Below are 27,112 nucleotides of genomic sequence, written 5' to 3'. Positions count from 1 at the left end.
GGAGACCGTTATCCCGCCGCTGACGTCACAGCAACGATCCAGTTTGCAGACGTAGGGACTCAGATTCACCTCCGCCCTTTCACGGCTATTAACCCTTACTGAGCGGACGGAGCTCCGGTTCGCGACACATGTACAACCGGTGCAGCAACACGCCGCTGTCACTTCCCACGTGAGCTGCCTCGAATGAGTCACGTTCACTTCGGTGTTTTTTAGCCATGGCGACATCACTGCGTGCCCTCTTCATTTTACTTCTTTCTCTTTACGGAAGTGGTGAGTACAGTCAGCGCGGCGGTGAAGTCTGTGTTATTGCCGTGAGTGTTCTGGGGTCCCAGCGGGCGTCGTACTCCCCTGAGGGAGGGAAGGGGGGAGCGGGACCGGCCGGCCGGCGTTCGGGATGTGGGGGGGGGGGATTTATGAATGACGGTGTTGTTACGTGTCATCGTGATTTAGTTGATGGGTATACGGGCATCCTTGACTTTTCCCGGTGGGTACACGGCGTATCACGTAGACTAGTCCGTAGCAGGGCACCGGAAGTGACTTGTCAACTTTTAACTTCGCTTAATTAGCTGTAGCTCCGCCGCAGGTGCATCATTTCTTCCGCCTCGTCTCCCTACCCAGCATACACGCCTACACCAACCTCCTATGTATACACGGTGTTTGCAATGACACGTATGTGGACATATTTGAAAATATTTTATTACACCGACGTGTTTGTGTTCGCTTGTGTCTAGAGGGGGGGCTGCGCTTTGCGTCCTACTACGGAGACCACATGGTGCTCCAGAAGGCTCCGGAGAGCGCCGTGCTGTGGGGCTACGGGCCTGAGGGGGCTCACGTGACCCTCACCTTGTCAGGACCCTCGCAACAGAGAACCTCGTTGGCTGACGTGACAAACGGTGAGTGCACGCCGACGTCCACGCAAAAACAACCGTACTGCGTAGAAGGCGATGCCTGGTTTGCGCCCTGTTTTCAGCACGCACACATGCACCTTGTATGCTATAATAAAAATAAAAATAATGATTATTATTATACCGATGTAGTCTAATGTTATACGACCTATAATTGTTTTTTTCCATGACAAATTTTTACATTTTTTTCCAAAGATTTGTTGACCAATTATCTGAAAATGTTATGCTTTACTATGCAGTTTGAAAGACAAGACATATTTATTTTTTCCCGAATGAAAACACAAAAATCTACCAACAATCACCTAAATGTCATCACCATGATAAATAACCTGCAACTGCAATACCAACACAATGTGGTTGGCGAGCAACATCACACATCAAGAAGACAGATTAGGGATACATATATATATATATATATGTTCTTACAGCTGCTCACGTGAGCCTCAACACGCCACCACTAGAGGCGTCACACTTCAGGGCTTTTTCACAGGCTGGGCTTTGTTTTTGTTGTTGTTGTTGGTGGTGGTGGTGGTGTTGCAGGTATCTGGCGCGTCACCCTGGACCCGGTTGCGGCCGGTGGTCCCTACAATGTGACGGCGGCCGCTCAGGACAGCACTGCCGCTCTGACAGATGTGCTGTTTGGAGACGTGTGGCTGTGCGGAGGGCAGAGCAACATGTGGTTACAAACGTCTAAGGTAAGCCGAGGGGTCTCACGGGTTACACAAGAGTGGGAGGACAAAACCTTTGCTGTGATTGTCAAAAAACGTTGAAGCATGACAGACATGAATGACTTTCTATTTGATATTTATGCATTTATGCACTTATCTTCTTATTCTTCTCCCAATAGATTTTCAATGCATCAGACGAGCTGCGCATAGCTGAGAAATATCCTCACATCAGGATCTTTATGGTGGGTCTCAATCAAAGTAAAACCGAGGAGACTGATTTGATTCAAGTGGAGCTTCCCTGGTCGGTGCCGCCAACAAGTAAGTCCGGAATTGGTTTATTCATTCATACAATTGTTTACAGACGGATGTTGAGGTTTGGGTCTCTGAACTGGAACTCAGCCAGCTGCAGTGTAATAAAAACACATACTTTATGATGTCGTTGCATTTAGCAACCATGTTATTTGTCGTTCACTGTCCGTAAAATGCATTCACAGACGTGGCAGATTTCTCGGCAGTGTGCTGGCTGTTTGGACGCTACTTGCAGAAGACGCTGCAGTACCCCATAGGACTGGTGGAGTCCTGTTGGGGGGGCACGCCTGTCGAAGTCTGGTCTTCGCCCAGAGCGCTGCAACAGTGTGATCTGCAGCAGGTTGGAAGCAGGTAAAGTCTGAAAACAAAAACAATTCAGCAAACCAGGGATCCGTATCAAGTAGGAAGTTTAACAAACTATGATTGAGGAAATGAAAGTGCGCAGTGTGATTGGCTGGGCTGCTGTCAGAGGGAGGAGACTGTGAAAGAAACTCAAAGTTTATTGGAAGAAAACCTGCTCCCAACCAGGTTATGTTCACAGAATCCGTTACCATGGCGACTGAGGCTGAGCTTTAGTTACCTCCCTCTCTGAAACAAGCCAGAGTTTAACCAACTCTGAGTTTCCACTAAACCCGCTTCTTGAAACGGACCCCTGATGATGTGTGTGGTAACGGATTGTGCAAAGCTTGTGTAATTCCACCATGTGACGCACACTGGTTTCAAGCTACTGTAATATTTTGTGTTTCTTGTAAGAAACCAAGCAAATGTAGCTTTCACTAACTGCACTGTTGCTGCTTCTATTTGCACATTTCAAATCTCTCAGCCCGGAAAAGAATTCGGTCTTATGGAACGCGATGATTCACCCGCTGCTCAACATGACCGTCAAAGGAGCCATCTGGTACCAAGGTAAGACTTCCCGCACAGGTGTGTTCAGTGTGTGTGTGTGTGTGTGTGTGTGTGTGTGTGAGCTTCTATGAGCCTTGTGTTGTTTTCAGGTGAGGCGAATACAGTCTATCACCAGGAGAAGTACAGCTGTTCCTTCCCCGCTATGATTGATGACTGGAGGTTGGCGTTTCACCACGGCTCGGGTGGGCAGACGTCTCTCCACTTCCCCTTTGGATTTGTCCAGGTACGTTAAAATCAGGCAGAGTGGACGTTCATGCTCTGTACTGACCAGCAGGGGGCGTCGCCGCTGGTTGCAAAAAGGTTTTGATGGGTGAGTTTAACATCTCAATCGCTAGTTTAAAGTTTTCTTCAATAGAGCAGGGTGTTAATTAAATAAAGATTATGCTCTGATTTAGTCTCAATCAGTACACTCTGCATTCCAAATATTGTAACATCCCTTAATCGGTCGACGCGACTACGTCCACTTCTGATCTGTTGTCTATGGTTCACATTAGAAATGAGGACATATAACAAGACATTTAAGAAAGTTACGTTCTAATAAAAACCGTTGACTTCAAAGAGAGTCAAATGAGAAGCGTGGCAGACAGCAGTGTGTGAGGCTGTTTTGCCAATAGGAAGGTAAAAATACCCACAGAAATCCTTTGGAAAACATCTGCAGTGTCGTGAATCCAATCCAGGGCGTCTTTGTCCTCGCAGCTGTCCACCTACCGAATAGGTTCCAAGAGCAACGGTTTTCCGAACATCCGCTGGCACCAGACCGCGGACTACGGCTTCGTCCCCAATTCCCGCATGCAGAACACCTTCATGGCCGTGGCTTTGGATTTACCCGATGAAACATCCCCCTACGGCACGTAAGGATCCGAGAGTACGGAATCCGTACCATACAGAGGAGTCATTTGGTTTAATGGTAGCACATCTGGAGCTGTGCACATCCTGCAAGGGGATTTCATCAAAGAATCATACAAACCATTATGGAGGTTTGACTTTTTGGGGTTTAATACAATCAAACTGTAGCAAAGTGCTCAAATCGAAACTCTACTGCCACTTCCAGTTTGCGTCTTTGTGATCCTTCTAAACCAGCGATTCCCAAAGTGTGGGCCGCGAAGGTACTGCAGGTGGGCCGCGAGAGGTCATTTACAATAAATAAATAAAAAAGTTTTTAAATTTTAAATTTTGAAAAGTTTGAAATCAATATAAAAATATGTATGATGCGGCACGTTAGTTACGTGAAACATTAATTTATGAAGCACAAACAATTTAAACGAACAGATTGGTTAATCGGTTGATCCATACTGGTTGTACACGGCGCTCAAGGCGCTCTGGCAAACACGCCAAAGCTCGTCTGCGACGGCGAGATGCTGAGCGCGTGAGACGTGGAGCTTGTGTCAGGGCGCGTCGGTGAAACAAAGATGTCGTTCTTGCCGAGCACTTCATGAGATTAAAGAGCGAGAGACGGGGCCCTTTTCTCTACAGTAGCTGAACCATCTTAACGGGGAAAATAAGTTATTCTAAAAGGAGCCAAAGATTTAAGGCGTGGATGGCGAGGGGGGCGGCGGGAGCGGACGCACCTCGCAGCGATCGGACCCTGGAAGCACCGTCTCCACCTCCCCATCCCCCCCATCGCCAAACGTTTGACTGCTACGGCGGCCACCAGCCGGTCTGCGAGCTGGACGCATTGGTCTTAATGTGCCGGTAATGATGGTAAATGATCCTTGTAGCAGGTTGTCATCTACGGTCCACTACGGTTACATAAAGGTGTCGTTTGTGTTTTGACAACGTTTTATCTCATAATTTTATCTCATAATTTCATAAAATCTCATTATTTCGATTTACCATCCCGCTGATAGACTGCAGTATCTTATGTATGGCGTTATATTTGTGCCACAATCCTGAGCGCGTAATTGTAAGTTTTGAGCACAGAGAACTATATTTTAGCAAAGAAAAACATATTCCGTGCGCGCACTCCGGTGCCCTCTCCACAAACTGGTTTTCTGGGCGCAGGCAGCCGTTGCTGCGCTCTCTCCACCTCTTCACTCAAAACCAACCAATCAGAGAATTTAAGAAGTTCAATTGTGATTGGCTGTTGATCAGAGTTGGGATTAAAGGTTTGGGTGGGCCGCAAAAGATTTTCAGATTTCAAAGTGGGCCGCGGCATTCTTGAGTTTGGGAACCGCTGTTCTAAACAGCTGTAATCAACAGACTTAGTGTCACACAAACGTCTTTCTGGGTAGTGATGGTGTGACCTGCTCGCGTATGAAGTGATGAGAGCTTTAATCTCCCTCTCTGGTCTCGCCTACTGGTTCACCCATGATGTGTGTTTAAAATGATACGGGTTTTTTGGGGGGGTTCTTTCAGGATCCATCCCCGGGACAAGCAGGATGTCGCCTACAGACTGACGCTGGGAGCCAGGGCGGTGGCTTATGGCGAGGTGGGCGTGTCCTTCCAGGGCCCTTTCCCCACGCAAATCACGTTGCTTTCTAAGATGATCAACGTTACCTATGACCAGAAAGTCCGTGTCACACCGTCTAAGGACGTCTTTGAGGTAAAGCCGGCACTGGCGCACTCATTTTTTGTCTCCCACATTCATCTGCTGGATTTCTCAACACAAAACTTAATATAAATTTATTTAACTAAATTCCTGCCTGATAATTAAATAAGCACCAATCAGTGGCCCAACATGTTTCTTTCACCAAGATCTGCTGCACAGAGGGTCATGCTCCATGCGGGCCCGAGTCTGCCTGGGTTTCATCTCCCATCATGCAGCAGGGCCCGACCACCGTGCTGTTAACTTCCGACGTGTGTCCGCCCGCTGAGGAAGTGTCGGGCCTGCGATATGCATGGAGGGACTGGCCCTGTGACTTCAAAGCCTGCCCCGTGTACAGCGCCAGCGGGGTTCTACCTGCGCCTCCTTTCATCGCCAAGCGCTCGCAATCCGTAGGAAAGCAGGAAGTGTGAGGAAAACAAAGCGGGGACTAGATGATCGGACGGGCGTGTAGTCAGATGCGCCGTATTGATCAAGGTGCTTGATATTGATTGTGATTACTTGAGGCCTTTAGAGGGGAAGAATGGGTTTGCATTTTTATTTCACTTGAACATTTTTGGTTTCTTCCTTGTTTTTTCTTCACACTCTCAACTTTTGATATTTCTTCGGCATCCAATTGCTGTTTCTACCTCTTATGCTTTTATGATATTATGCAATATTCAATACACAAAGGGATAAATACCACTAGTATTTACCAGTAGTATTCTTCGGTTGGAATGTTTTGCACGTCTTACTTTGTGTGCATTCATTTATGGATTTAAAGAGATTATCAATCTGATAAAACACTGAAAGCATGTTTACATATATATTGTTGGTCACAATATTGACCATGTAGACCATCTATGCTGCCAATAATTGCTAGACTTGGTGTAGAAAAGCATGATTTTTAATTTGAACAAAACTAATCTTTATAACTGAATGTCATTTGATTCAATAAATGCTCACTAACTACGTGTGTGTGTGTGTGTGTGTGTGTGTGTGTGTGTGTGTGTGTGTGTGTGTGTGTGTGTGTGTGTGTGTGTGTGTGTGTGTGTGTGTGTGTGTGTGTGTTAAAATCAAGGCCAATGCTTCAACTGGCAAGTAAAACAAGACTATTAAATGGAAATTGATTCATAAAATGCATTTTTCACCAAACCAATATGATGCAACTTTAAGAATGTTACCAACACAACAGCATTTAATTTACCCAAACTCACAGAAGGAAAGCATTGTACTTATTTCATTTCCAATAAGTTTGACGTCAACTGGGACTCAATTTCTAATATCCAGCACGTATTCAAACGCGTACAGAAATGGTTTTGTCATCAGGTGTTTGTCTGTTACTGGCTCAGCAGCCACATCCGGTTCATTTGCATCAGCTATTCCTCCACACGTTCAGTACAGCTGTCTGGAGTCACCGGCCGATTCCCTCTGAGCATCAGGAGCTGAAGTAGGAGGTGGAGGGCTTCATGACGGGGGAGGGCAGGTGGTGCTGATGAGACGTGCTAGGGGACTGCGGCGCCTGTCCTGATGGAGGAAACAAAATGAGGAAGAGTGAACGCTGTCATGTCAGCGTTACACAATACACGAGTTCACACAACGAGATATTTAAGCCACCTGTCATGGGCTCCATCTTATTGTTCTCATCAAAAGCCCCGATGTCTCTGATAGGTCTATAATAATAAATAAATGATGATGATGCTTGCAAAGCTGTGTGAGGTTTCGGGTCTGTCCTGTACCAGACTGGTAGCTGTGGCAACAGCTATTCAAGTGTTTGCATCATCTGTTGTTAAACAGCATGTAGGCTGTACCTTTTCTAGAGTGAGCCATCTTCTCAAACATGGACATTTTGAGATGTTTACATACTTTCCCAAACGTTCTCTGAGTAAATTAAAGTCCCATTACACTTTAATTATAAAAACACAATCTCTTCTCAGCCCTTGTCACGCTGTCGGTTACATAATGAGTCAAACTAAGGAACAACGACAACTAACTTTTCAAAGAGTCTACATTTAGTTTATGCGACCTAAATGAAGAATCACAAATGTTCTTTTAATGGGCCTTTTCTACTTTACCCCCTCAGTTAATGACCGTGAGTACTCATTACCATAAAACTGTCTTTCTTAAACTTGCCTCTAAGAGCAGCGTGTGACACACACACGTGCAATAAGTGATAAAATAATTTCCTGTTCAAAGTTCAAGATATATATATATATTTCATAACTTTATAGCTCCTTAATATTTTGTTAATGCATCTCATCAATATTTACAATTTGCATTTCATCAGGGTGCTGCCTGAAAGTTGTTATCGTAACCAAGGCAACAAGTGCAAACTGGTCTTAGCCCATATTGGCTTAGCTGAACTTAAACGGGAAGCCATTGTATCATCTTATCAGCGTTTTATGACTAAACCAATTACAACTACCAACACTCGTACTCCTAAGGACCGTGTAGTATTATCGCAATATGAAAAGAAAACAGCAACAGTCTGCCAAATCAACCTGCAGATAACACTCGTTCTTAAACTGTATTATACTGTCACATATTTTCAAAGTACTAAAAGTAACGGAAACTGCCGCGGCAATTCTCCTAAACAATCGCAGCACCCTCACCCTGCGTGGCCACGCTTTCTTAACAATCGTGACACCTCTCCCGTAAACTCCAGGTACCTCTATCGGCCGAGGCACCGCTCCCTTAGGTCGTGGCAACGCTCCTTTAACTCGAGGCACCGCTCGAGGTACCTCTCTCGACCGAGGCAACATGCAAGGCAGGTGCCGCAACTGCCGCAGGGTCGAGGCAGGTGCCACGACTCGCCGCAGCAACTGCCGCAGGGTCGAGGCAGGTGCCGCAGGGTCGAGGCAGGTGCCACGACTCGCCGCAGCAACTGCCGCAGGGTCGAGGCAGGTGCCACGACTCGCCGCAGCAACTGCCGCAGGGTCGAGGCAGGTGCCGCAGGGTCGAGGCAGGTGCCACGACTCGCCGCAGCAACTGCCGCAGGGTCGAGGCAGGTGCCACGACTCGCCGCAGCAACTGTCTCAGGGTCGAGGCAGGTGCCGCAGGGTCGAGGCAGGTGCCACGACTCGCCGCAGCAACTGTCTCAGGGTCGAGGCAGGTGCCGCAGGGTCGAGGCAGGTGCCGCAGGGTCGAGGCAGGTGCCACGACTCGCCGCAGCAACTGCCGCAGGGTCGAGGCAGATGCCACGCGGCAGGTGCCGCAGGGTCGAGGCAGGTGCCACGACTCGCCGCAGCAACTGCCGCAGGGTCGAGGCAGGTGCCACGCGGCAGGTGCCGCAGGGTCGAGGCAGGTGCCACGACTCGCCGCAGCAACTGCCGCAGGGTCGAGGCAGGTGCCACGCGGCAGGTGCCGCAGGGTTGAGACAGGTGCCACGACTAGCCGCGGCACCGCAACCTGCATCCGGAAGTGCCTCAGCGAGTTTTGGTGCTAGCCCTCTTTTCTTACTTTATGAAACCATTGTAACGGCCCTGAATTAAATGTTCACGTCAGTAACATCCATCATCCATCCAATATGAATACAAATTAGATATACACCTGTCAGGGTAATTCAGTAAAGTTCAGCAGCACCGCAAACTTCAGCTGCTCCTCTTCATCTTATTTAAAAAGATGTTCAACTCTATAACAACTGATCTGATCCATTGAGATATTTTGCCTAATTATTTTATGTCTGAGATATATGTGTGTATATATACCATTTTCAATTTTCATTTTGAATGAAAACCAAACAGTTGTTCGCTGAGTACTTTTGAGGTGTCGGGCTTTTATTTTGGAGATCATTATCCCGACGCTGACGTCACAGCAACGATTCTGTCACTTACCACGTGAGCTGTCTCGAATGACTTTGTCACTTTGATGTTTTTTAAGCCATGGCGATGTCACTGTGTGCTGTCTTCATATTTGTTGCTTCTATTTACGGAGGTGGTGAGTACCGTCAGCGCGGTGGTGCCGTCTATGTTTTTGTAGTGAGTATTCTGGGATTTTCCCCTCCACGCGAGCATGTTTTGGCTGAACGTTTAAAAAACGTCTACGCCCAACGTTTAAAAGACGTTGCAAAATGGTTTAAAGGGGAAGTTTCTTCAACGTCTATATGTTTAGAGCACACTTCAATGTGATTTTTTTATGCGGTAATGTTTCGTCCTCACATTTGTGTGTAAGTTTACCAAACTTACGTTGCAAATTGGTTTAAAAGTGTATTTTCAACGTCGTTTATGTATTTATATAGACATATTTGAAATGATTTTATTACACCGACGTGTTTGTGTTCGCTTGTGTCTAGAGGGGGGGCTGCGCTTTGCGTCCTACTACGGAGACCACATGGTGCTCCAGAAGGCTCCGGAGAGCGCCGTGCTGTGGGGCTACGGGCCCGAGGGGGCTCACGTGACCCTCACCTTGTCAGGACCCTCGCAACAGAGAAGCTCGTTGGCTAATGTGACAAACGGTGAGTGCACGCCGACGTCCACGCAAAAACAACCAGGGTCAGGCAATGCGTGTGTGAGTCAAGAGGCTGCGCGACCTTCCAAACCCTGGGTGCTGCTGGAGTTCTTAATGGTGCAAGAAGCAAGCGGTTGGTGCCGAGGGCCAGTTCTTACAGCTGCTCACGTGAGCCTCAACACACATCAGGGCTTTTTCACAGCTGACTTTTTGCAACACCAGGAGCTGCAAAGATGCTGTGCCCATTAAGTGCCCATGGTCCCATGTTCAATGATGCCATTGCGTGTGTTTTTTGTGGTTGTTGTTGGTGTTGCAGGAATCTGGCGCGTCACCCTGGACCCGGTTGAAGCCGGTGGTCCCTACAATGTGACGGCGGCCGCTCAGGACAGCACAGCCGCCCTGACAGATGTGCTGTTTGGAGACGTGTGGCTGTGCGGAGGGCAGAGCAACATGTGGTTACAAACGTCTCAGGTAAGCCGAGGGGTCTCTCGGGTTACACAAGAGTGGGAAGAAAACCCACTTTTTTAACAAAAAGTTCAATGAGCTCCATCTCTGGTTTAGTGCAAAACATTTGCTGTGATTGTCAAAAAACGTTGAAGCATGACAGACATAAATCACTATTTGATATTTATGCATTTATGCACTTATCTTCTTATTCTTCTCCCATTAGATTTTCAATGCAACAGACGAGCTGCGCATAGCTGAGAAATATCCTCACGTCAGGATCTTTATGGCGGGTTTTAATCAAAGTAAAACCGAGGAGATTGATTTGATTCAAGTGGAGCGTCCCTGGTCGGTGCCGCCAACAAGTAAGTCCGGAATTGGTTAATTCATTCATACAATTGTTTACAGACGGGTTTTCAGCCAGATGTTGAGGTTTGGGTCACTGAACCGGAACTCAGTCAGATGCAGTGTAATAAAAACACATACTTTATGATGTCGTTGCATTTAGCAACCATGTTATTTGTCGTTCACTGTCCGTAAAATGCATTCACAGACGTAAAAGATTTCTCGGCAGTGTGCTGGCTGTTTGGACGCTACTTGCAGGAGACGCTGCAGTACCCCATAGGACTGGTGGAGTCCTGTTGGGAGGGCACGCGTGTCGAAGTCTGGTCGTCTCCCAGAGCGCTGCAACAGTGCGATCGGCAGCGGGTTGGAAGCGGGTAAAGTCTGAAAACAAAAACAATTCAGCAAAATGTGTGTGGTAACGGATTGTGCAAAGCTTGTGTAATTCCACCATAAGAAACCGAGCAAATGTAGCTTTCACTAACTGCACTGTTGCTGCTTCGATTTGCACATTTCAAATCTCTCAGCCCGAAAGAGAATTCGGTCTTATGGAACGCGATGATTCACCCGCTGCTCAACATGACCATCAAAGGAGCCATCTGGTACCAAGGTAAGACTTCCCGCACAGGTGTGTTCAGTGTGTGTGTGTGTGTGTGTGTGTGTGTGTGTGTACGAGCTTCTGTGAGCCTTGTGTTGTTTTCAGGTGAGGCGAATACAGTCTATCACCAGGAGAAGTACAGCTGTTCCTTCCCCGCTATGATTGATGACTGGAGGTTGGCGTTTCACCACGGCTCGGGTGGGCAGACGTCTCTCCACTTCCCCTTTGGATTTGTCCAGGTACGTTAAAATCAGGCAGAGTGGACGTTCATGCTCTGTACTGACCAGCAGGGGGCGTCGCCGCTGGTTGCAAAAAGAAGTCTGACTGTTGAAAGGTTTTATTCCCTGGTAAACAATTTGAAGGTGAGTTTATGGTCTCAATCGCTATTTTAAAGTTTTCTTCAATAGAGCAGGGTGTTAATTAAATAAAGATTATGCTCTGATTCAGTCTGACAGTCTCAGGCAAAACAGTGAGGCTGTTTTGCCAATAGGAAGGTAAAAATACCCACAGAAATCCTTTGGAAAACATCTGCAGTGTCGTGAATCCAATCCAGGGCGTCTTTGTCCTCACAGCTGTCCACCGACCAAAAAGGCTCCAAGAGCGACGGTTTTCCGAACATCCGCTGGCACCAGACCGCGGACTACGGCTTCGTCCCCAATTCCCGGATGCAGAACACCTTCATGGCCGTGGCTTTGGATTTACCCGATGAAACATCCCCCTACGGCACGTAAGGATCCGAGAGTACGGAATCCGTACCATACAGAGGAGTCATTTGGTTTAATGGTAGCACATCTGGAGCTGTGCACATCCTGCAAGGGGATTTCATCAAAGAATCATACAAACCATTATGGAGGTTTGACTTTTTGGGGTTTAATACAATCAAACTGTAGCAAAGTGCTCAAATCGAAACTACTTCCAGTTTGCGTCCTTGTGATCCTTCTAAACAGCTGTAATCAACAGACTTAGTGTCACACAAACGTCTTTCTGGGTAGTGATGGTGTGACCTGCTCGCGTATGAAGTGATGAGAGCTTTAATCTCCCTCTCTGGTCTCGCCTACTGGTTCACCCATGATGTGTGTTTAAAATGATACGGGTTTCTTGGGGGGGTTCTTTCAGGATCCATCCCCGGGACAAGCAGGATGTCGCCTACAGACTGACGCTGGGAGCCAGGGCGGTGGCTTATGGCGAGGTGGGCGTGTCCTTCCAGGGCCCTTTCCCCACGCAAATCACGTTGCTTTCTAAGATGATCAACGTTACCTATGACCAGAAAGTCCGTGTCACACCGTCTAAGGACGTCTTTGAGGTAAAGCCGGCACTGGCGCACTCATTTTTTGTCTCCCACATTCATCTGCTGGATTTCTCAACACAAAACTAAATATAAATTTATTTAACTAAATTCCTGCCTGATAATTAAATAAGCACCAATCAGTGGCCCAACATGTTTCTTTCACGAAGATCTGCTGCACAGAGGGTCATGCTCCATGCGGGCCCGAGTCTGCCTGGGTTTCCGCTCCCATCATGCAGCAGGGCCCGACCACCGTGCTGTTAACTTCCGACGTGTGTCCGCCCGCTGAGGAAGTGTCGGGCCTGCGATATGCATGGAGGGACTGGCCCTGTGACTTCAAAGCCTGCCCCGTGTACAGCGCCAGCGGGGTTCTACCTGCGCCTCCTTTCATCGCCAAGCGCTCGCAATCCGTAGGAAAGCAGGAAGTGTGAGGAAAACAGCAAATATCACTTTGGTGCTACACAAAGGGATTAATACCACTTCAGTATTCTGCGGTCTTCGGTTGGAATGTTTTGCACGTCTTACTTTCTGTGCATTCATTTATGGATTTAAAGAGATTATCAATCTGATAAAACACTGAAAGCATGTTTACATATATATTGTTGGTCACAATGTCGACCATGTAGACCATCTATGCTGCCAATAATTGCTGGACTTGGTGTAGAAAAGCCTGACGGATGTTTAATTTGAACAAAACTCTGGAATTTCAACGTTACAACACACTTATCTTCATAACTGAATGTGATTTGATTCAATAAATGCTCACTAACTAAGTGTGTGTGTTACATTCAAGGCCAAAGCTTCAACTGGAAAGTAAAAAAAATATTAATTTGAAATTATTCTCACTAAAAAATATAGTGCAACTTTAAGAATATTACCAACAACATTACCAATTTAACTTACCCAAACTCACAGAAGGAAAGCATTGTACTTATTTCATTTCAGTTCAAGTTTGACGTCAACCGGGACTCAATTTCAAATATCCAGCACGTATTCAAACGCGTACAGAAATGGTTTTGTCATCAGGTGTTTGTCTGTTACTGGCTCAGCAGCCACATCCGGTTCATTTGCATCAGCTATTCCTCCACACGTTCAGAACAGCTGTCTGGAGTCACCGGCCGATTCCCTCTGAGCATCAGGAGCTGAAGTAGGAGGTGGAGGGCTTCATGGCGGGGGAGGGCAGGTGGTGCTGATGAGACGTGCTAGGGGACTGCGGCGCCTGTCCTGATGGAGGAAACAACAAAACAACAACAAAATGAGGAAGAGTGAACGCCGTCATGTCAGCGTTACACAACACACGAGTTCACACAACTACAAGTCCAGTGACCTAACCGGCCTAAGGAGACCAAAACAGATATTTTTAAGCCACCTGTCATGTGCTCCGTCTTGATGTTCTGATCAAAGCCTCGATGTCTCATATAGGCCTCAAAGTTGACGGAGGCGTCGTCCTCTGATAGGCTGCTGGGAACCTGGCCCTCGCCTGAGCGACACACCTCAAAGCGGATCCATCGGTAGCTAAAACAGGTTTCACAAAATGACAGTACGGGCTCAATGGATAGTCACAGCAAAACAGGGAAAATTCACAGTGACTACATCAGTATGTTGAAAATGTGACTCCTGCTTCTATGTTTGAAATACCACGAAAGTATATAGTATCCATGATAATTGAATGACTCATAATAATTACCCAAAGAAACAAAAACATGAAAACAAATCTCCGGCCCTCCTTAGATCGTACTATGCAAGTCAGAAAAGATGCAGAGTGCGTGCTGCGTGTCGGGGTCGGTATCCCGTATGGAGTGAGGGTGCGTTCTGCTTATTTACTTGCTACATTTGCGCGCTCCGGGACAACTCTGGATGAGATTCTGGATGGTGGGGTGCGAGAAGCCGAAGAAGTCTGCCCCCGATGGCACGATAGGCGCCACAGACTTGGAACTAAGAAAAGGACACGGTGAGATTAGTTAGTAACCTAAAATGCAACACAAGTATACACAAGCCTTTGAAGGGAAGGTGGGTACCTGACGGACGCGATGGCCTTCAGTAGATTGGCGTGGCACGTCAGGGCCGACGACGCCACGATGGCATTCTGGGGATCTTCTTCAGGCACGATCTCAAACTGGTGGCACAATGTTGGATAACATGAGTGGGAGAAATTAACTTTTCGTTTTTTCAAACATTTCCTACATTATCTCATCTAAACTAAGGTACTAAGAACGGCGTGTGTACCTGCGGCCCGGCTCCCACATCCTTGATTTGGCAGGTATACAGGCACTGCTGGTCGGGGCTCTTCATGCCGGCAAAGACCCGAGTGCTGCAGAAGCCCGCCGGGTAGATGGCACACTCGTCGTGGAACAGCATTCTGTCCGTGACGATCTGGAGAGCAACCATATGGGATTTGGTGAAGCTTTTTCCTGATTTGGTTGAGGCCGGGGTAGACCTTTTTAGTAAGAACGGAGCACTGCATAAAGAACATGGCACGAGCGGCAGGAGTCTGGAGGCGTACCGGAAGGCAGCGTGGTGATTATAAAGCTGTGGCCTGTGATTAAAGCCAGACACTGACCTCTCCCAGGCTGTAGACCGTTAAACCGCCCAGAACAATGGGGAAGACGGGCCGACCAGACGAGTCCAGAGCGATGGGCTGCACCAGTTTGCGAGACCCGTCGGCCAGCTTTCTCTTCTTGGACATCCTCTTTGGAACTGAGCACACACACGAGACAACGTCACAACAGGACCCAACGTCTCGAAAGGAGAACGTGAACCAATCAAATCTGCATCAACTCACATTCCTCCTTCCCATTTTCCCGGCCTCGCTCTTTCCTTTCCTTCTTGGGTTTTTTAAGCGGTCCGTCTTCCCCTGTTGAAGCCACCGACGCCAGGTTGTGCCCCCCGGACGGGCCTGAAGCCCCTGCAGCCCCCGAGGTCAATGCGCCCGGCGGTGGATGAGAGGTGGCGCTAGGTGTGGGCAGTAGCTCCCCCTCTGAAAAAGACTGGTACTGCAGCAAGGACTTCAGTAGGAACCTGTGAATGTGAAGCAGTACGGATAAAGTGAGGATGCACCAGAGGCTCCTTGCTAAACACAGCCATTTTTAGAACACTGTGCAAAGCATTCGCTTCATCTGAAACGTGTTCACTCGCCTCCGCTCCTCCTTGGCTCTCAGAAACTTCTCTTCTAAGTGGGCGACTTCATCACGGAGGGCTGCATTCTCCTGCGGGTAAAACAGAACAGCAACGCTGAGAGTCGTGCATCTAGAGTGACTATGAAGGGGAAAAAAAGGTTTAAAAATACCCCGTTTGCCTGATGTGAAAGAAAACTACGGCCGTTCAGGAATCACAGGTTTACTCACAAATATCATAGTGCGGGCTGCTTTGCGCAGTCTGAGGTACTTGAGTTGGTACTTTTCATTTTGCTTTTGCCGCGGGCCTCTCTTCATCTTGGCCCGGTGCTCCGAAGAACTGGTGGGGGAGGGGAAGGCGTTGCCCGAGGCCCCCGAGCCAGAACTGGAGGAGGTGTTGTGCTGCGGAGAGCCGAGGAAGGACTGGGCGGTGAAGGCCTGCAGGGCCTGCTGCCTCTCCTCGTCCGTCTGTGAGGGGGAAGGGAGGCAGAGCGAGACAGAGGCGTGATCTTCACGTGGACCACGGGTACCCCGACGTCGACGCTCGTGTGGTGGATGGAGGTACAGAATAAAATGTAAACAATGAAATAACAAACTTTGAACCACTGTGTGACACACAATGACAGATACTGAAAACAAAATGTGCACAAGATATTTGAGACTAAACAAATTCAAATGGAGGTATTATTTTTTAGTACAACCATGTGTGATGCAACTATAAATACATCACATAATTAACTTCTAGCTGCCTCTGCTTTAACATTATGCCCTCCTGGATTACTCGTGACCTTTAATCAGATAATATGTAAAGGAAATGGAGAGCAGATAAGCTTGGGCACCTTTGATCTGATAGACAGATACATGTGAATCTTCATGACAAAAACCCTGCACCTTTATTAATTAACTTGATATTGTACATCTTCAGAGTGCAGTTCTGGACCCATATCTTGTGTGAACAGCAACACCTGAGAATTTATCCCTTTTGAGAATTTGTCCCATTTAACTCACCAGCAGTGCAAAGACTCCGTTTCTGTTCTCAATCCTCTTGAATCGCCTGCTGCCTTTTTGTGTCTGAAACACAATGTGAGACTGAGGCCAATGCACGGGGCTGGAAAAGCCAACTGTGATTCCCAAATGCTGAATTGCTTTAGATCAATGCCCCCAACAGATGCAGCAGTTCAGAGGCTTCTGCACAGAGCAGCATTTTTTTCTGAAATGTTTCTATTTCAAAGTTGTGAAATAAGGCCAAAGAAGCAAGATGGGAATAACATGGAGAAAGAGAAAAAATAGTAACAGAAGTACAGACGATGCGTGTACTGTATTAACTGAAATCACACAGATGTTAAATGGAGGTGCAAGTTATCCTACTCGACAGCAGAGGCTGCTGTCAGACTGCGTCTTAAACGTTCCTCTCACCTCACGGTACATGACGGCCTCCAGGCTGGATTTGGCGCTGACGAGGAGAGAAAAACTAAATCAGTAGTCTAAGTGGAGAAAATGGAACACAATAAACACGTGTAGTAAACCGAGAGGAGCGCTGTACTTGGATTGAACGAGTCCCCTGTCGATGATCCTCTGCTTAATCTCCTTTATGTGCATTGGACGTCCAGCTTCTTCCAAGACGATCTACATGGGGGGGAAAAGGAGAAACACCTCATCAACATCTGCCAACAGTCTTGATTGTGACAAATGTCACGACACCAGGATAAAATATACCTGTGCAGCATCAAGCCACGTGAGGTTTGGCTTCTCTGCTATTTCACTCGGGGGTTCGCTGCAATTGGAAGAAACGCCGGTATCATCCACTGTCTCGTTCTCATTTGATCCACAATGAACATCAATCGTTGTGAAATTGCAACATTTTATATTTCAAAAAGTAATCACATCACGTGGCAACTGCAGACACCTCGCGGGAGGTACTGCATGGATATTTTTTTTCAACTCAACAACATTAAATTAAATAAGTTCAGAATCGCAGGGCACTTTTTGATGTAGTCGGTTTGGTAGGAGATCATTCAACCTGTGTCATGATTTGTTTCCCTGTCATTACTCCCCATGACTCTTCTCTCTGCAACAACCCCACTCTGTAATCCAGCGGGATTGTCCAATCAGGCACACTGTATTCTGGAGTCTTTTCGTCTGTTTTTATTTTAATTTTTTAAACAACGTTATTTTCAAACCACCTCTCCAGAGTCTCGGCGGTCCCGGATAGACTCGCGATGCTGTCCAGCGCGGGAAACAGAGAGTAGTTCCCCTGACCGTCAGCCTCCATCTCTGATTCAAAAGTGTTGAGTGAATCCATAGGAGAGGGGCACCTGTGACGTCACACACAAGAAACATCGACAACGCTTCATATTTCCAGCTAGCTAACAGGACAACATAAGCGTTAGCAACACCGCGACTGTAACCAAGGGAAGAGAGAGAGAGACCTAACGCTAGCCTATGTATTCTGTGTAACGTTAGTTACGGTTTGCTAATAGCTAACAGCTGCTAATGTATTATAAAACTAACGGAAGATAAAAGAGTAGCTCAAACCTCAGTAAAACTGTAGCAACCGGGCAAACCCACTCCTGTGTTATCGTGCTCCGGTTTGTTTGTCCCCGTGTGTCATCCGGAAACTTCACAACAGACTTCACATCGCGTCTTCACAAAAAACGATTTGTTCAGGAGAGGCTGAAAGCTGTTGTTAGCCACCTAACGACTCAATACGCATGTAAAATATTCCTGCTTATAATAAGTATCTAGTTTAAAAGAAAACGCGAGAACATCGACGTAGCATTTAGATTGCGGAACGAATGTCCGTGTTTCACACCGGACAGTATTTCCGGTAGCACTTTTTAACGGGGTTTCCGGTTTGGTCTGCTTTGAACGGTTACGTGTTTATGCTGTGCTGGTTTACAAATAATCTGCAATCGAAAAAATGATTACGATCTAAATAATAGAAATAATGGCAAATACGGAATGCAGACTTTTACGATGGTCATTTTGCAACTCTTGCAAAAATATTAATTCATTAATATTAATAAAATACTCTTCAGATAATGTTCAATATCACTTTCAGCTTTAAAATGATTGTATTTTAAATTCCAAGCATATGGGTTCATACAATTTTTCAAACCTGGTAAAAAACTGATGTCATGTTTGAACTATGAACAAAAGTGAGATGTTTTCTGATTTTAATCCAAACACAAAGTTTACCAAAAGCAGTTGTCTTTCTTTCATTGTTCAGTGTATTTCCTTTACAGCCTAATTGTTGTTCAGATATGAGTACTTTCTCTGAAACTGTCAACAAGGTCACATGATATAGAATACTAAAGGATCATGTTCCTCGACCATTTCCTTTTGGCTGACCTCCACAGACATCGACAGTCAAATAACACTGCTTCTGCCCCAGCAGCTGTTTTGGGGTCTTTTTTTCTTGTGATTTTCAATTTTCCATCTTTCTGTACTTTAAAATAACATCTTGCCTCAATCTTCATCGCAAAATGTGGCACAGATCTGAATGTTTGTGTGGCTGATTTATGTGCAAAGAAAATAACACAGATAATTTGGAAATCGTTTAGAGCATTAATATACTACACCTACAACGAAGAAGAAAAACAAACTGCGCTTATTTGCTTCTGACAAATCATTAACATCTTTATCTTAAATCTGTTTTATCACATACTTCATATCAGTCTTCTCGATAACGTCACGACAGTACCTAAACTATTATTATTATCACTCTCTTCATTGTGGTAAATAGCCATCATGTTGATTTTTTTAATCAGCTGAGGTTTTGAATACGTGCTTGTGAGAGCTACGCCTCTTTCCCGGTACAATGGTGATTAATGTAATTTACAACACGGGGTTAACATCATTTGAACATTTTCAACACAGACAACGTCCTGGTCCGGCAACGCTGTACTTTTAAATCCCTTCTGTAGCCGTGTTCATGAAAAAGTAGTGACTCAGCTCTCTTTCTGAATTGGATCTCCTCTCATGCCGCCAAAATTGCACAGAACAAGCCTTGTGGTTCTAATTCTAAAATTGCAGCATACGAGCGACGGACATATTTCACAACATAAAAGTCAGGACATGATCAAGAACAGCTGATGGCTTAAATTGTTTGCCTATTTTGTAACCTAAATGTATATAATCAGCCAGCTGGGCAATGTTGTGGTAATTAGTACAGTGGAATTGCAAGGGAGGTCTTTATTGATGACCCTTGCGTTACCTCTGACTAAGGGCTAAAAAGCCCAGCAGCACAAACATCTACTAGAGGACCTATTAAAAATAAAAATCTCCTCTCAGGCCCGTCTCCTCCTGCTGCTAAAGACAGGCCTGACAGGCAGAATGAGAGCAGGCGGCGTCATCCTGGGCATAAACTCGATGACCTTTGATGGTCCAGGTTAATGGTTAAACATGAGTAAGTGGGTTTAACTCACGTCACATGACTTTCTTTCAGGGCAATATGTGCTTTTTGGGGATGTTGCTCTTTGCAAAAGTTACATTGCACAGACTTTTCTTTCAGAGGGAAACTTTAATTCATGTTACAGACAGAAAATCATGATTTGCACCTTCCTGATTACATATATTTTCCCCAACCTCAAAATGCAAGCTTGCGAAGTGAAAAAAATGTATGAACCTGGTGCAGTGAAGGAAGATGGGTGGCTTACCTCAGTAAGTATACTTCATTACATTTTGGATGGAAACATTGCACATTTTACACAACTACAAGTGTTTGGTAGCTGTTCACTTTGCAGATTTAATCAATCATGAGTATTAAAGGAATTGCCACCAGCAAATGCTGCTCACATACTAAAGAAAATCATATCAAAAAATACAATGTGCATTCTGCACTTCATTCTTTAGAGTACATACAGCTAATAATATCTGTAAGAGCCACATATGGGTGTGACGTTGGAACTGTGTTCGCCTTTTGTACACTGGGTGGCGGTCCGCTAAACACTAATTAGTTTGGGTATTTAGGTTGTGGATTCACAGTGTTTGACCGCTAAACCGGATGTTTATATCTGACAGGAACGGTTGCTCGATTTAATGTTTTTAATGCGAAAACAGCAACATGCAGAGAGGACTCAACGGCATCCAGGTTATTCCGAAGGTAGAAACACCTCAGTAGCTCATCAAAAGTTGTCTGAGCTCCTTTAACAATATCAGTACATGCAAAATGTATTTTTGAATGCAAGACATTAACTCCTAACAGAGTATTTTTATATTGGCCTAAATGAACTGAAGACAGTTCCGTCACTTCATCAAAGATCGAATATCAAACAACTGTGCTGTACAAAAACATCTGGTATTTATGGACAAAAGCTGCATTTCTTTTATTGTTTAATACAATAATGACAAATTATCTTGTATTTTTCAATTCATTTTGATGGAAAATCAATGTGAAGATATCTGCAGTAAACATCTATAAAGAACACCGTCTTCCCAGATTCACTGATGTGCAACCGGGTGACCCTGCCTGACTCGGGAGGAGAAGCCGGACGGATGGACGGAGCCGGCGTGACTTTTCATCTGAAGCTCTCGAGCAACCCAGTACTCATGACCTTGGAAAAACACCGCCGTGTCACTTTGTTCTGGGACACAATGAAAAACAGCAACATACCACAAGCGCTCCCAAATCCCATTAGCCTCCCGCATGGACTAAAAACACAGAAGTTACACAAGGCTGTAATTTGGCTGCATTACGTGTCCCCGTCCTTCCTCACTGGAGATCCAGCGTTGTCATGCTGACAAGCCCTAAGTGATGCTTTGCCGACTCTCCATTACTCCACCAGTGAGTATGCGCGCCGCGCCTTTGGCAGGGATGTCGCAAGCGCATGTTGAACGGCTCAGTTGCATCTTTGCAGGTCTTTTGCAATAGTTATTTGACACATATTTATCATTTCATACATGTCAATTAGCTCATTTCCAATCAAAGCTGCTACATCACAAAAAAAGTTGGGTTCACACTTTTTGGGCACTGCTTGTGTTTCCACTTTCCTTGTTTCTTTTCCTAAGAAATGTTGAATGCTGCGTGATGCCAAGCTTGGTTCTTCCTTTTCAGGGTGAAAGCTCAGGTTTTCCACATCTGGAACACAACTGGGCTCCCTCAAATACTCCTGCAACATTGACATAATTGTGTGGAATTTGTAAAAGCAGTTTCATTTTGTCTTTCTTTGTCCATTTGGTCAAATTAAGATAAATCCACATTTTGAAATAACAGCTATATAATGTATGTTAGTGTGTTGTGGTGGTCACAACCACAACGTGCAACACTATTCACTGTCAGTTCCCCCTCGTACCTCGTTTCTGACTTTTCAAAAAAAGGTTGTCCGTGAAAAATGTCCTACATGTGCTTTTAAAAAGAAACTCCTGCAGCTACAAATCCAACATGTTAACTTTTTAGATAAACACAGAAACCAACTATTACTTGGTTGCAGTAGTTTTACAGACAATTCTTTTCACAACTAAATGGCCAATGATCATGGAACTAAATATACATTAGCTCCAAAACCCAGAGAGTCCAAAACGGGAATCTACAGCCAGAAGTCCATGTTTTTAAAATGCACATTCCACCATACCTCACTTTTTTTAATTTGGGAGGTTGTTTGTTGGGAAATCACAGGGCGCAAAAGCACAGGATCATGTTGGCTGCGTTCTGTCCATAAAACGTCGGGGCTTTCTGTCTGAGACGGACGACTGTGTACAGTGTGTTTTATTGTACAGAACCGTAAAAGCAAAAGTTATATTTGGGATCTCCGTAACATCGTACACACACGTTAAAAATAAGCAGGCAAGCACTCATCATCATCTTCATAAAACCTGTATAACCTTGTGGTGAAGACATCTTCACCACAAGGTTATACAGGTTTTAATTTATTTTTTTTAAAGGTTTGAACGAGAGCTAATGCTGGGAAAGTTTAAGTTTGGGATGAAAACCACACGGATGCGTTATCGGGTTTGAATAGCATCACTTTTATTTTGACAAACTGGATTATAAATTAAAATTCCACTCGAAAGTGAAAAAGCACAGTGTTTAATTTCCCTTCTCGTTGTTTAATTTAATCAAGATTTTCAGGATCGTCGTGGATTCACAACATTTCAACATCCGAGCCAGGAATTTGCTCTCTCGACGCCGACAACTTGTTTCTGGGTGCAGTTGAACTTTAAGACTTGTGGTCCGACAAAGAAGTAGATGAAACCTGAGGTGAGGGAGAGAAAAAAAAACCTTTATCTTTCAGAACTCACAGCTGAAAAATGACAGTATATCAAATGAAGGCCTTTGAGTGGCAAAGTTGGTAAATTATACAGCTTCAACCAAGTGCTCTGTAGAAGCATTCGTGTCCATAACAGGAATGCATAACAACACAACTTGCAAAAGCCCCTGAAGCCACATGCAGAAGAACCTCCAGGCGAGGTTACCGCTTTCAAATAAGAGCACCAGCCACACATTTAAGACGGTTGATGATATTTTCTGGCTCACCTTCTTTATAAACAGCGGCGTTTATTGTTGCGTTGATTCCAGGAAAATCCTCGCTGATGTACTTTGGGAAACCGAAATCCATGACCCTTCGGTTCTCATTGTAACTGGAAAAGAAACAACATAAACAATGGAGCGATGACGCTTGAGCTTCTCTTTTTTCAAAGCTGAGACAAAACATTTGTTGGTTGCTGCTGCTGCTGCGGTCACGACAACAAAACAATCCAATTTGAGGGCTCTGCTCGCTGTGTGAGGTCCAAATAATGAACAAAATATTCAGTCAGATGGGATTTAACGTTTTTTATGTGCAAGCTCTTACCTACCGGTGCTTTTGATTTGTCTCGGTTGTGCCACAACACATGCATTTAATATAAAACGGTTTTTAAAAGGTAGTTCAATCAGGTGGGAAGTAGACCGACATTATCATTCTGTCTGATTCAGTCTGCAGTTCACACAACTTTGTTATGCGACTGATGCACAGAAACATTTTTGATCCATTAAAGCCGTTTCCTTACCTCCAGTAGATGTCATGCATGAAGAAAAGGGTGCGCCCTGTTTTCACGATGTGCACGGCTGCGTCGACGTCTTGGACCCAGGCTGGAAATCCAAAGTGGCTGAGTGCTCGAGGCTTTCCCTTCACCAGAGAGCCCTTCACCGTCCAGAACATAGATTCTGTCCACACGAAAGACCAGAATTCAGGGGAGTTTTCTTACGTACGTGAGAGGTGATATTATTCAGGTGGTGAATTGGTAAAAAAAGGGTTACCGTGGATGAGGTACGCTGTGGACCTTCGGGGCACAAGGAAGGCTGCGTCGATGCTGGTTTCAATCTTGGGCATGAAGTTGGTGATGGGACCTTCTTTAATGTCATATTGCTCATTATGTTTAATCCAGAGGTACCTTGTGGGTAAAAACATTGTTGCTTGTATTTGAAACATTCAACGGTAACGTGTTTTTTTGTCAACCTGGACCTCACAGCCTGGTGCAGTACTAATCATCAACATACCTGCCTCTGAAAAAGAAGGTGGCGTCACCTAGAACGGACACGGCGTCAAAGGTCAGGTCCACAGCACATTTGTTCTGCATGAGTTGGGGGAGCAGAGGTTCTGACGGCACGGGATTCTGCTGGGAGCTCCTGCCGAACCTCGAAAAGTAATTGGGATAAACTCTTACTGGACCTGCAACACACATCCGCCATTTACCAAAAGTGTCACTAATACGCGTGTGTAGTGAATCGATACAGCTTGCTCACTGTAAAGCGCGTTGATATTGGCCACATCTTCTCTGGACAGCAGGTTGGCCGAGCGGAAGGGTCTGTAGGTGGGGAACATCAGCGACTCCGGGTTCCTGGAGTGCTTGAGGCCCAAAGCGTGCCCGAATTCATGTGCGGCTACAACAAACAGATTAAAACCTGCGAGAGCAAGAAAGAAAGTGCATCCGGATCAGCGACGGGCTCCAGCATCGTGGGGTCGGGGGGGGGGTGTCACCTGGGGGTCAGCACCTGTTTCTCCCGCTGTCCAGCGCTCGTCGTCGTCGAAGTGCACGTCGCCTCCGGCGCCCGGGCCCGGACCGAAAGCATGAGCCAGCGTGCCCCCGGGTCCGTCGAACGGATACAAGTCTCCGTGTGCTGCGCCGCATAATCCGGGCCAAACATGGAACAGAAAACCCACAGAGAACACAGTTTTCTCTCGAGCCAAAAGAGAATGACGGGTCCCTTTGAGTCTAGGCTGCTCGTTACACAGCGCACATGTCCAAACGTGAGAGGACAAACCCACCGTAGGTCGCAAACTCCACCGCCATGTCTGCGTTGCGGTTGCGCGTCCTGACGAACGTCAGCCCGCTGGCTCGGGCCCAAACGCCCAGAGCCGACCCGACCAGGGAGTCCACGGCGGAGCGAGGCAGGTCCCTGGTGTACCTGCCGATGCTGCACACGAGCACACGTCAAGACACAGTGTCACCTGAAGTCTGGACCGAAAGGAGAACCGCGGCCAAACAAGAGCGCGTGGAGTTTAGCGGCCTTTGACGATAGCTGCCTGTCGTGGTTTCTCTTTAATTATGACTTCTGTTGAGTGCCGGAGAGATGGACGGGGGACGTTCCAGACGGTGTTACGTAAGTTCAAGTGCCTTTGGCGAACTTGGCGATATAAAGAGCCCACAATAACCCTCGGATCGCGAACTCAAAAGATCCGCCGACCACAATAAATTGAGACGGCTGCCATTCCTTATTTTTGCCAAAGGTTTTATTGCCGGCTTTCTCAAAATGTTCGCCACATATTTCATGGACAAGCAGACAGTTATATTTTTGGCAACTTAAGCCTGTGTCGGACATTCCCACACAATTCATTTACATGCGCTCGAGAAAAAGCAATTCCACTTCACTTTCACAGCAAAGAAGAGCGACAGCATCATTAGAGATCAGATACCTGTAGCTGATGACGTTCTTGTGCCACCGCGTCCCCTGGATGTCGCTGTACTCCTCCACATCTGGAACGCCACACCGAGGGCTCCTCATCGTCTCCCGTGTGTTTGGGTCCAGGACGCCTGTCGCATTGAGACCAAAGAACATCTGCATGTCTTTCACCTTGGAGGCGAAGGAGGGGCCGCTGCGCTTCGCGCGCCCCGCGGGCTCCTCTTGCAGGTTGTAGTACCGTTGGAGGTATTCCTGCGAGCAGAGGTCCAAATCAGGTTTCATGTCGCCCTGAGGAGCTTGGTACGTCAACTTGTCCAGCACAACTCCATCAAGGTATCGCCTTTGAGAAAGGCTTTTTTTTGCAGCATGCATTAAAGTAAACCGATCATTATTTTCATACTTTCTAACATCCATCACATTGCATATTAAGTTTATTCACATCCACTATGAATCTGAGCCGTTAGGCGATGAGATTTACAGGATCATGTGTCAATTACTCCAACCTCTAATTACAACCCAAATCCTTCACAATAAACTGATTGAAGACTTTGCCTACATATAAAGTCAAAAAAGGAAAAAATCATGTTCAAGAAAGCAATTTCACAAACTGCAAAGACTCCGAGGGCCGAGCCGTGACTTACCTCCGCCCCCCACCCACACTAAAACAAGAGAATCAACCGGTCCGAGCAGGTCCCTGCAATGTCCTTTCTCTGATAAAAAATTAAATTGGAATTCTTTTGGTGTCGTACCAACACATTAACTCCCATGCAGTCCAATCTCAAGCTTTTGTAATAGTTCACTTACTGTGGCCCGCTTCACGTCAAGCTGTGGTTCAGTGGAAGGAGAGCTGTCTCCCGCCGGCACGAGTGTGGGCGCCGTTAAACACGGAGCGGCCATGAGCGAGACAAAGACGCAGCAGGAAAGCAGCATGACGTGCGCATACACAGACTCAACGCGGCATGAAATGTAGTGGCCGAGTTCAAACGCATGGAGATGGAAGTTCTGGTTAATGAGAAAGCCTTTTTAAAAGGTCATTGTGACTCACACCACTAGCAAATCCAAGGAAAGCCTCAGACAGTGCAGTGGATTTAGGGAGGGGTTTGCAGCGAGCCAAGGACGGTGAAACAAGAAAAGATGGATTCGGTGGGTGGTTTCAATCCCGGGTGTTTATTCATAGCCGTTGCACGTTTGGGACTCAAACTATTTCCGATAATGATTAAAGATGTAACAAGAAGAAGACGACTTGTAAAACATTTACACTGTGAATTTTAGAGTCCTTTGCGGTTTCCTCGGTGCTGCAGGGAAACCTCGATCGACTGATGCAACACGACGGGCTGTGTGGCACCGATTCTACAAGGCCTCCCAAAATAGCCCCAGCAGAGCCCATTTGTGTCCCGTTGGCGTTTAAGCAGCGAACCAGTGTCTGTTTCATCCCAGTGTGACTTTTTTTGAGAGTTGGCTGAGAGGGAGACAAAATTGCAGGTGGCGATTTAAGGCCTCCCAAAAAGAAAATGGCCGCCGGCCAAGCCGGGCCAGACGGGCGAGGGTGTTGCCGCGGTACATTCAGGCCACAATTACTGTCCGCTGGTTTTTGTGGAGCTTCGCGGGAGCAACGGCAGCCCTGTGCGGGGCAACGCAGGCTACGTTTCCCACGCTGGATGAATTTGCGCCTCGCTGGTTTCATGGTCGGAGTAC

General features: G+C 46.3%; 3 protein-coding genes across 4 annotated transcripts; 2 read left to right on the top strand and 1 right to left on the bottom strand.

Moving 5' to 3' along the window:
* LOC120819514 (sialate O-acetylesterase) lies at positions 1-6,281 on the top strand. The gene is made up of 10 exons (XM_040176995.2): positions 1-270; positions 732-893; positions 1,446-1,600; positions 1,753-1,891; positions 2,068-2,233; positions 2,706-2,788; positions 2,878-3,011; positions 3,485-3,639; positions 5,144-5,330; positions 5,483-6,281. The coding sequence occupies exons 1-10, from the start codon at positions 216-218 to the stop codon at positions 5,741-5,743; spliced, it is 1,497 nt and encodes a 498-aa protein (XP_040032929.2). The 5' UTR covers positions 1-215; the 3' UTR covers positions 5,744-6,281.
* Positions 6,282-9,094: 2,813 nt separating this feature from the next.
* Positions 9,095-13,197, top strand: LOC120819502 (sialate O-acetylesterase). 2 transcript variants are annotated; one of them, XM_040176977.2, is made up of 10 exons: positions 9,095-9,245; positions 9,601-9,762; positions 10,072-10,226; positions 10,426-10,564; positions 10,753-10,918; positions 11,069-11,151; positions 11,245-11,378; positions 11,712-11,866; positions 12,256-12,442; positions 12,595-13,197. In XM_040176977.2, the coding sequence occupies exons 1-10, from the start codon at positions 9,191-9,193 to the stop codon at positions 12,853-12,855; spliced, it is 1,497 nt and encodes a 498-aa protein (XP_040032911.2). In that variant the 5' UTR covers positions 9,095-9,190; the 3' UTR covers positions 12,856-13,197. The 2 variants fall into 2 exon arrangements, with proteins under 2 accessions (XP_040032911.2, XP_040032917.2); XM_040176983.2 differs by having other exon boundaries at positions 9,117-9,286.
* On the bottom strand, positions 13,084-25,714 carry LOC120819496 (uncharacterized). The gene is made up of 25 exons (XM_078088914.1): positions 25,431-25,714; positions 24,783-24,931; positions 24,509-24,634; positions 24,260-24,418; positions 24,014-24,185; positions 23,774-23,907; positions 23,524-23,680; positions 23,012-23,115; positions 22,633-22,730; positions 18,809-18,819; positions 18,073-18,180; positions 17,721-17,852; positions 17,254-17,311; positions 17,081-17,163; positions 16,954-16,990; positions 16,546-16,608; positions 15,769-16,080; positions 15,560-15,630; positions 15,207-15,442; positions 14,985-15,121; positions 14,651-14,797; positions 14,443-14,540; positions 14,249-14,359; positions 13,794-13,939; positions 13,084-13,648 (listed from the first exon to the last, which is right to left on the bottom strand). Exons 1-25 carry the CDS (start codon positions 25,697-25,699, stop codon positions 13,560-13,562), a joined length of 3,207 nt encoding a protein of 1,068 aa, XP_077945040.1. The 5' UTR covers positions 25,700-25,714; the 3' UTR covers positions 13,084-13,559.
* Positions 25,715-27,112: the final 1,398 nt, after the last annotated feature.

The sequence above is a fragment of the Gasterosteus aculeatus genome, chromosome 1, assembly GCF_964276395.1.
Source record: "Gasterosteus aculeatus chromosome 1, fGasAcu3.hap1.1, whole genome shotgun sequence".
Lineage (NCBI taxonomy): Eukaryota > Metazoa > Chordata > Actinopteri > Perciformes > Gasterosteidae > Gasterosteus > Gasterosteus aculeatus.
The sequence above is the reverse complement of the archived record's forward strand: the minus strand, read 5'-3'. Positions and strand labels throughout refer to the sequence as shown.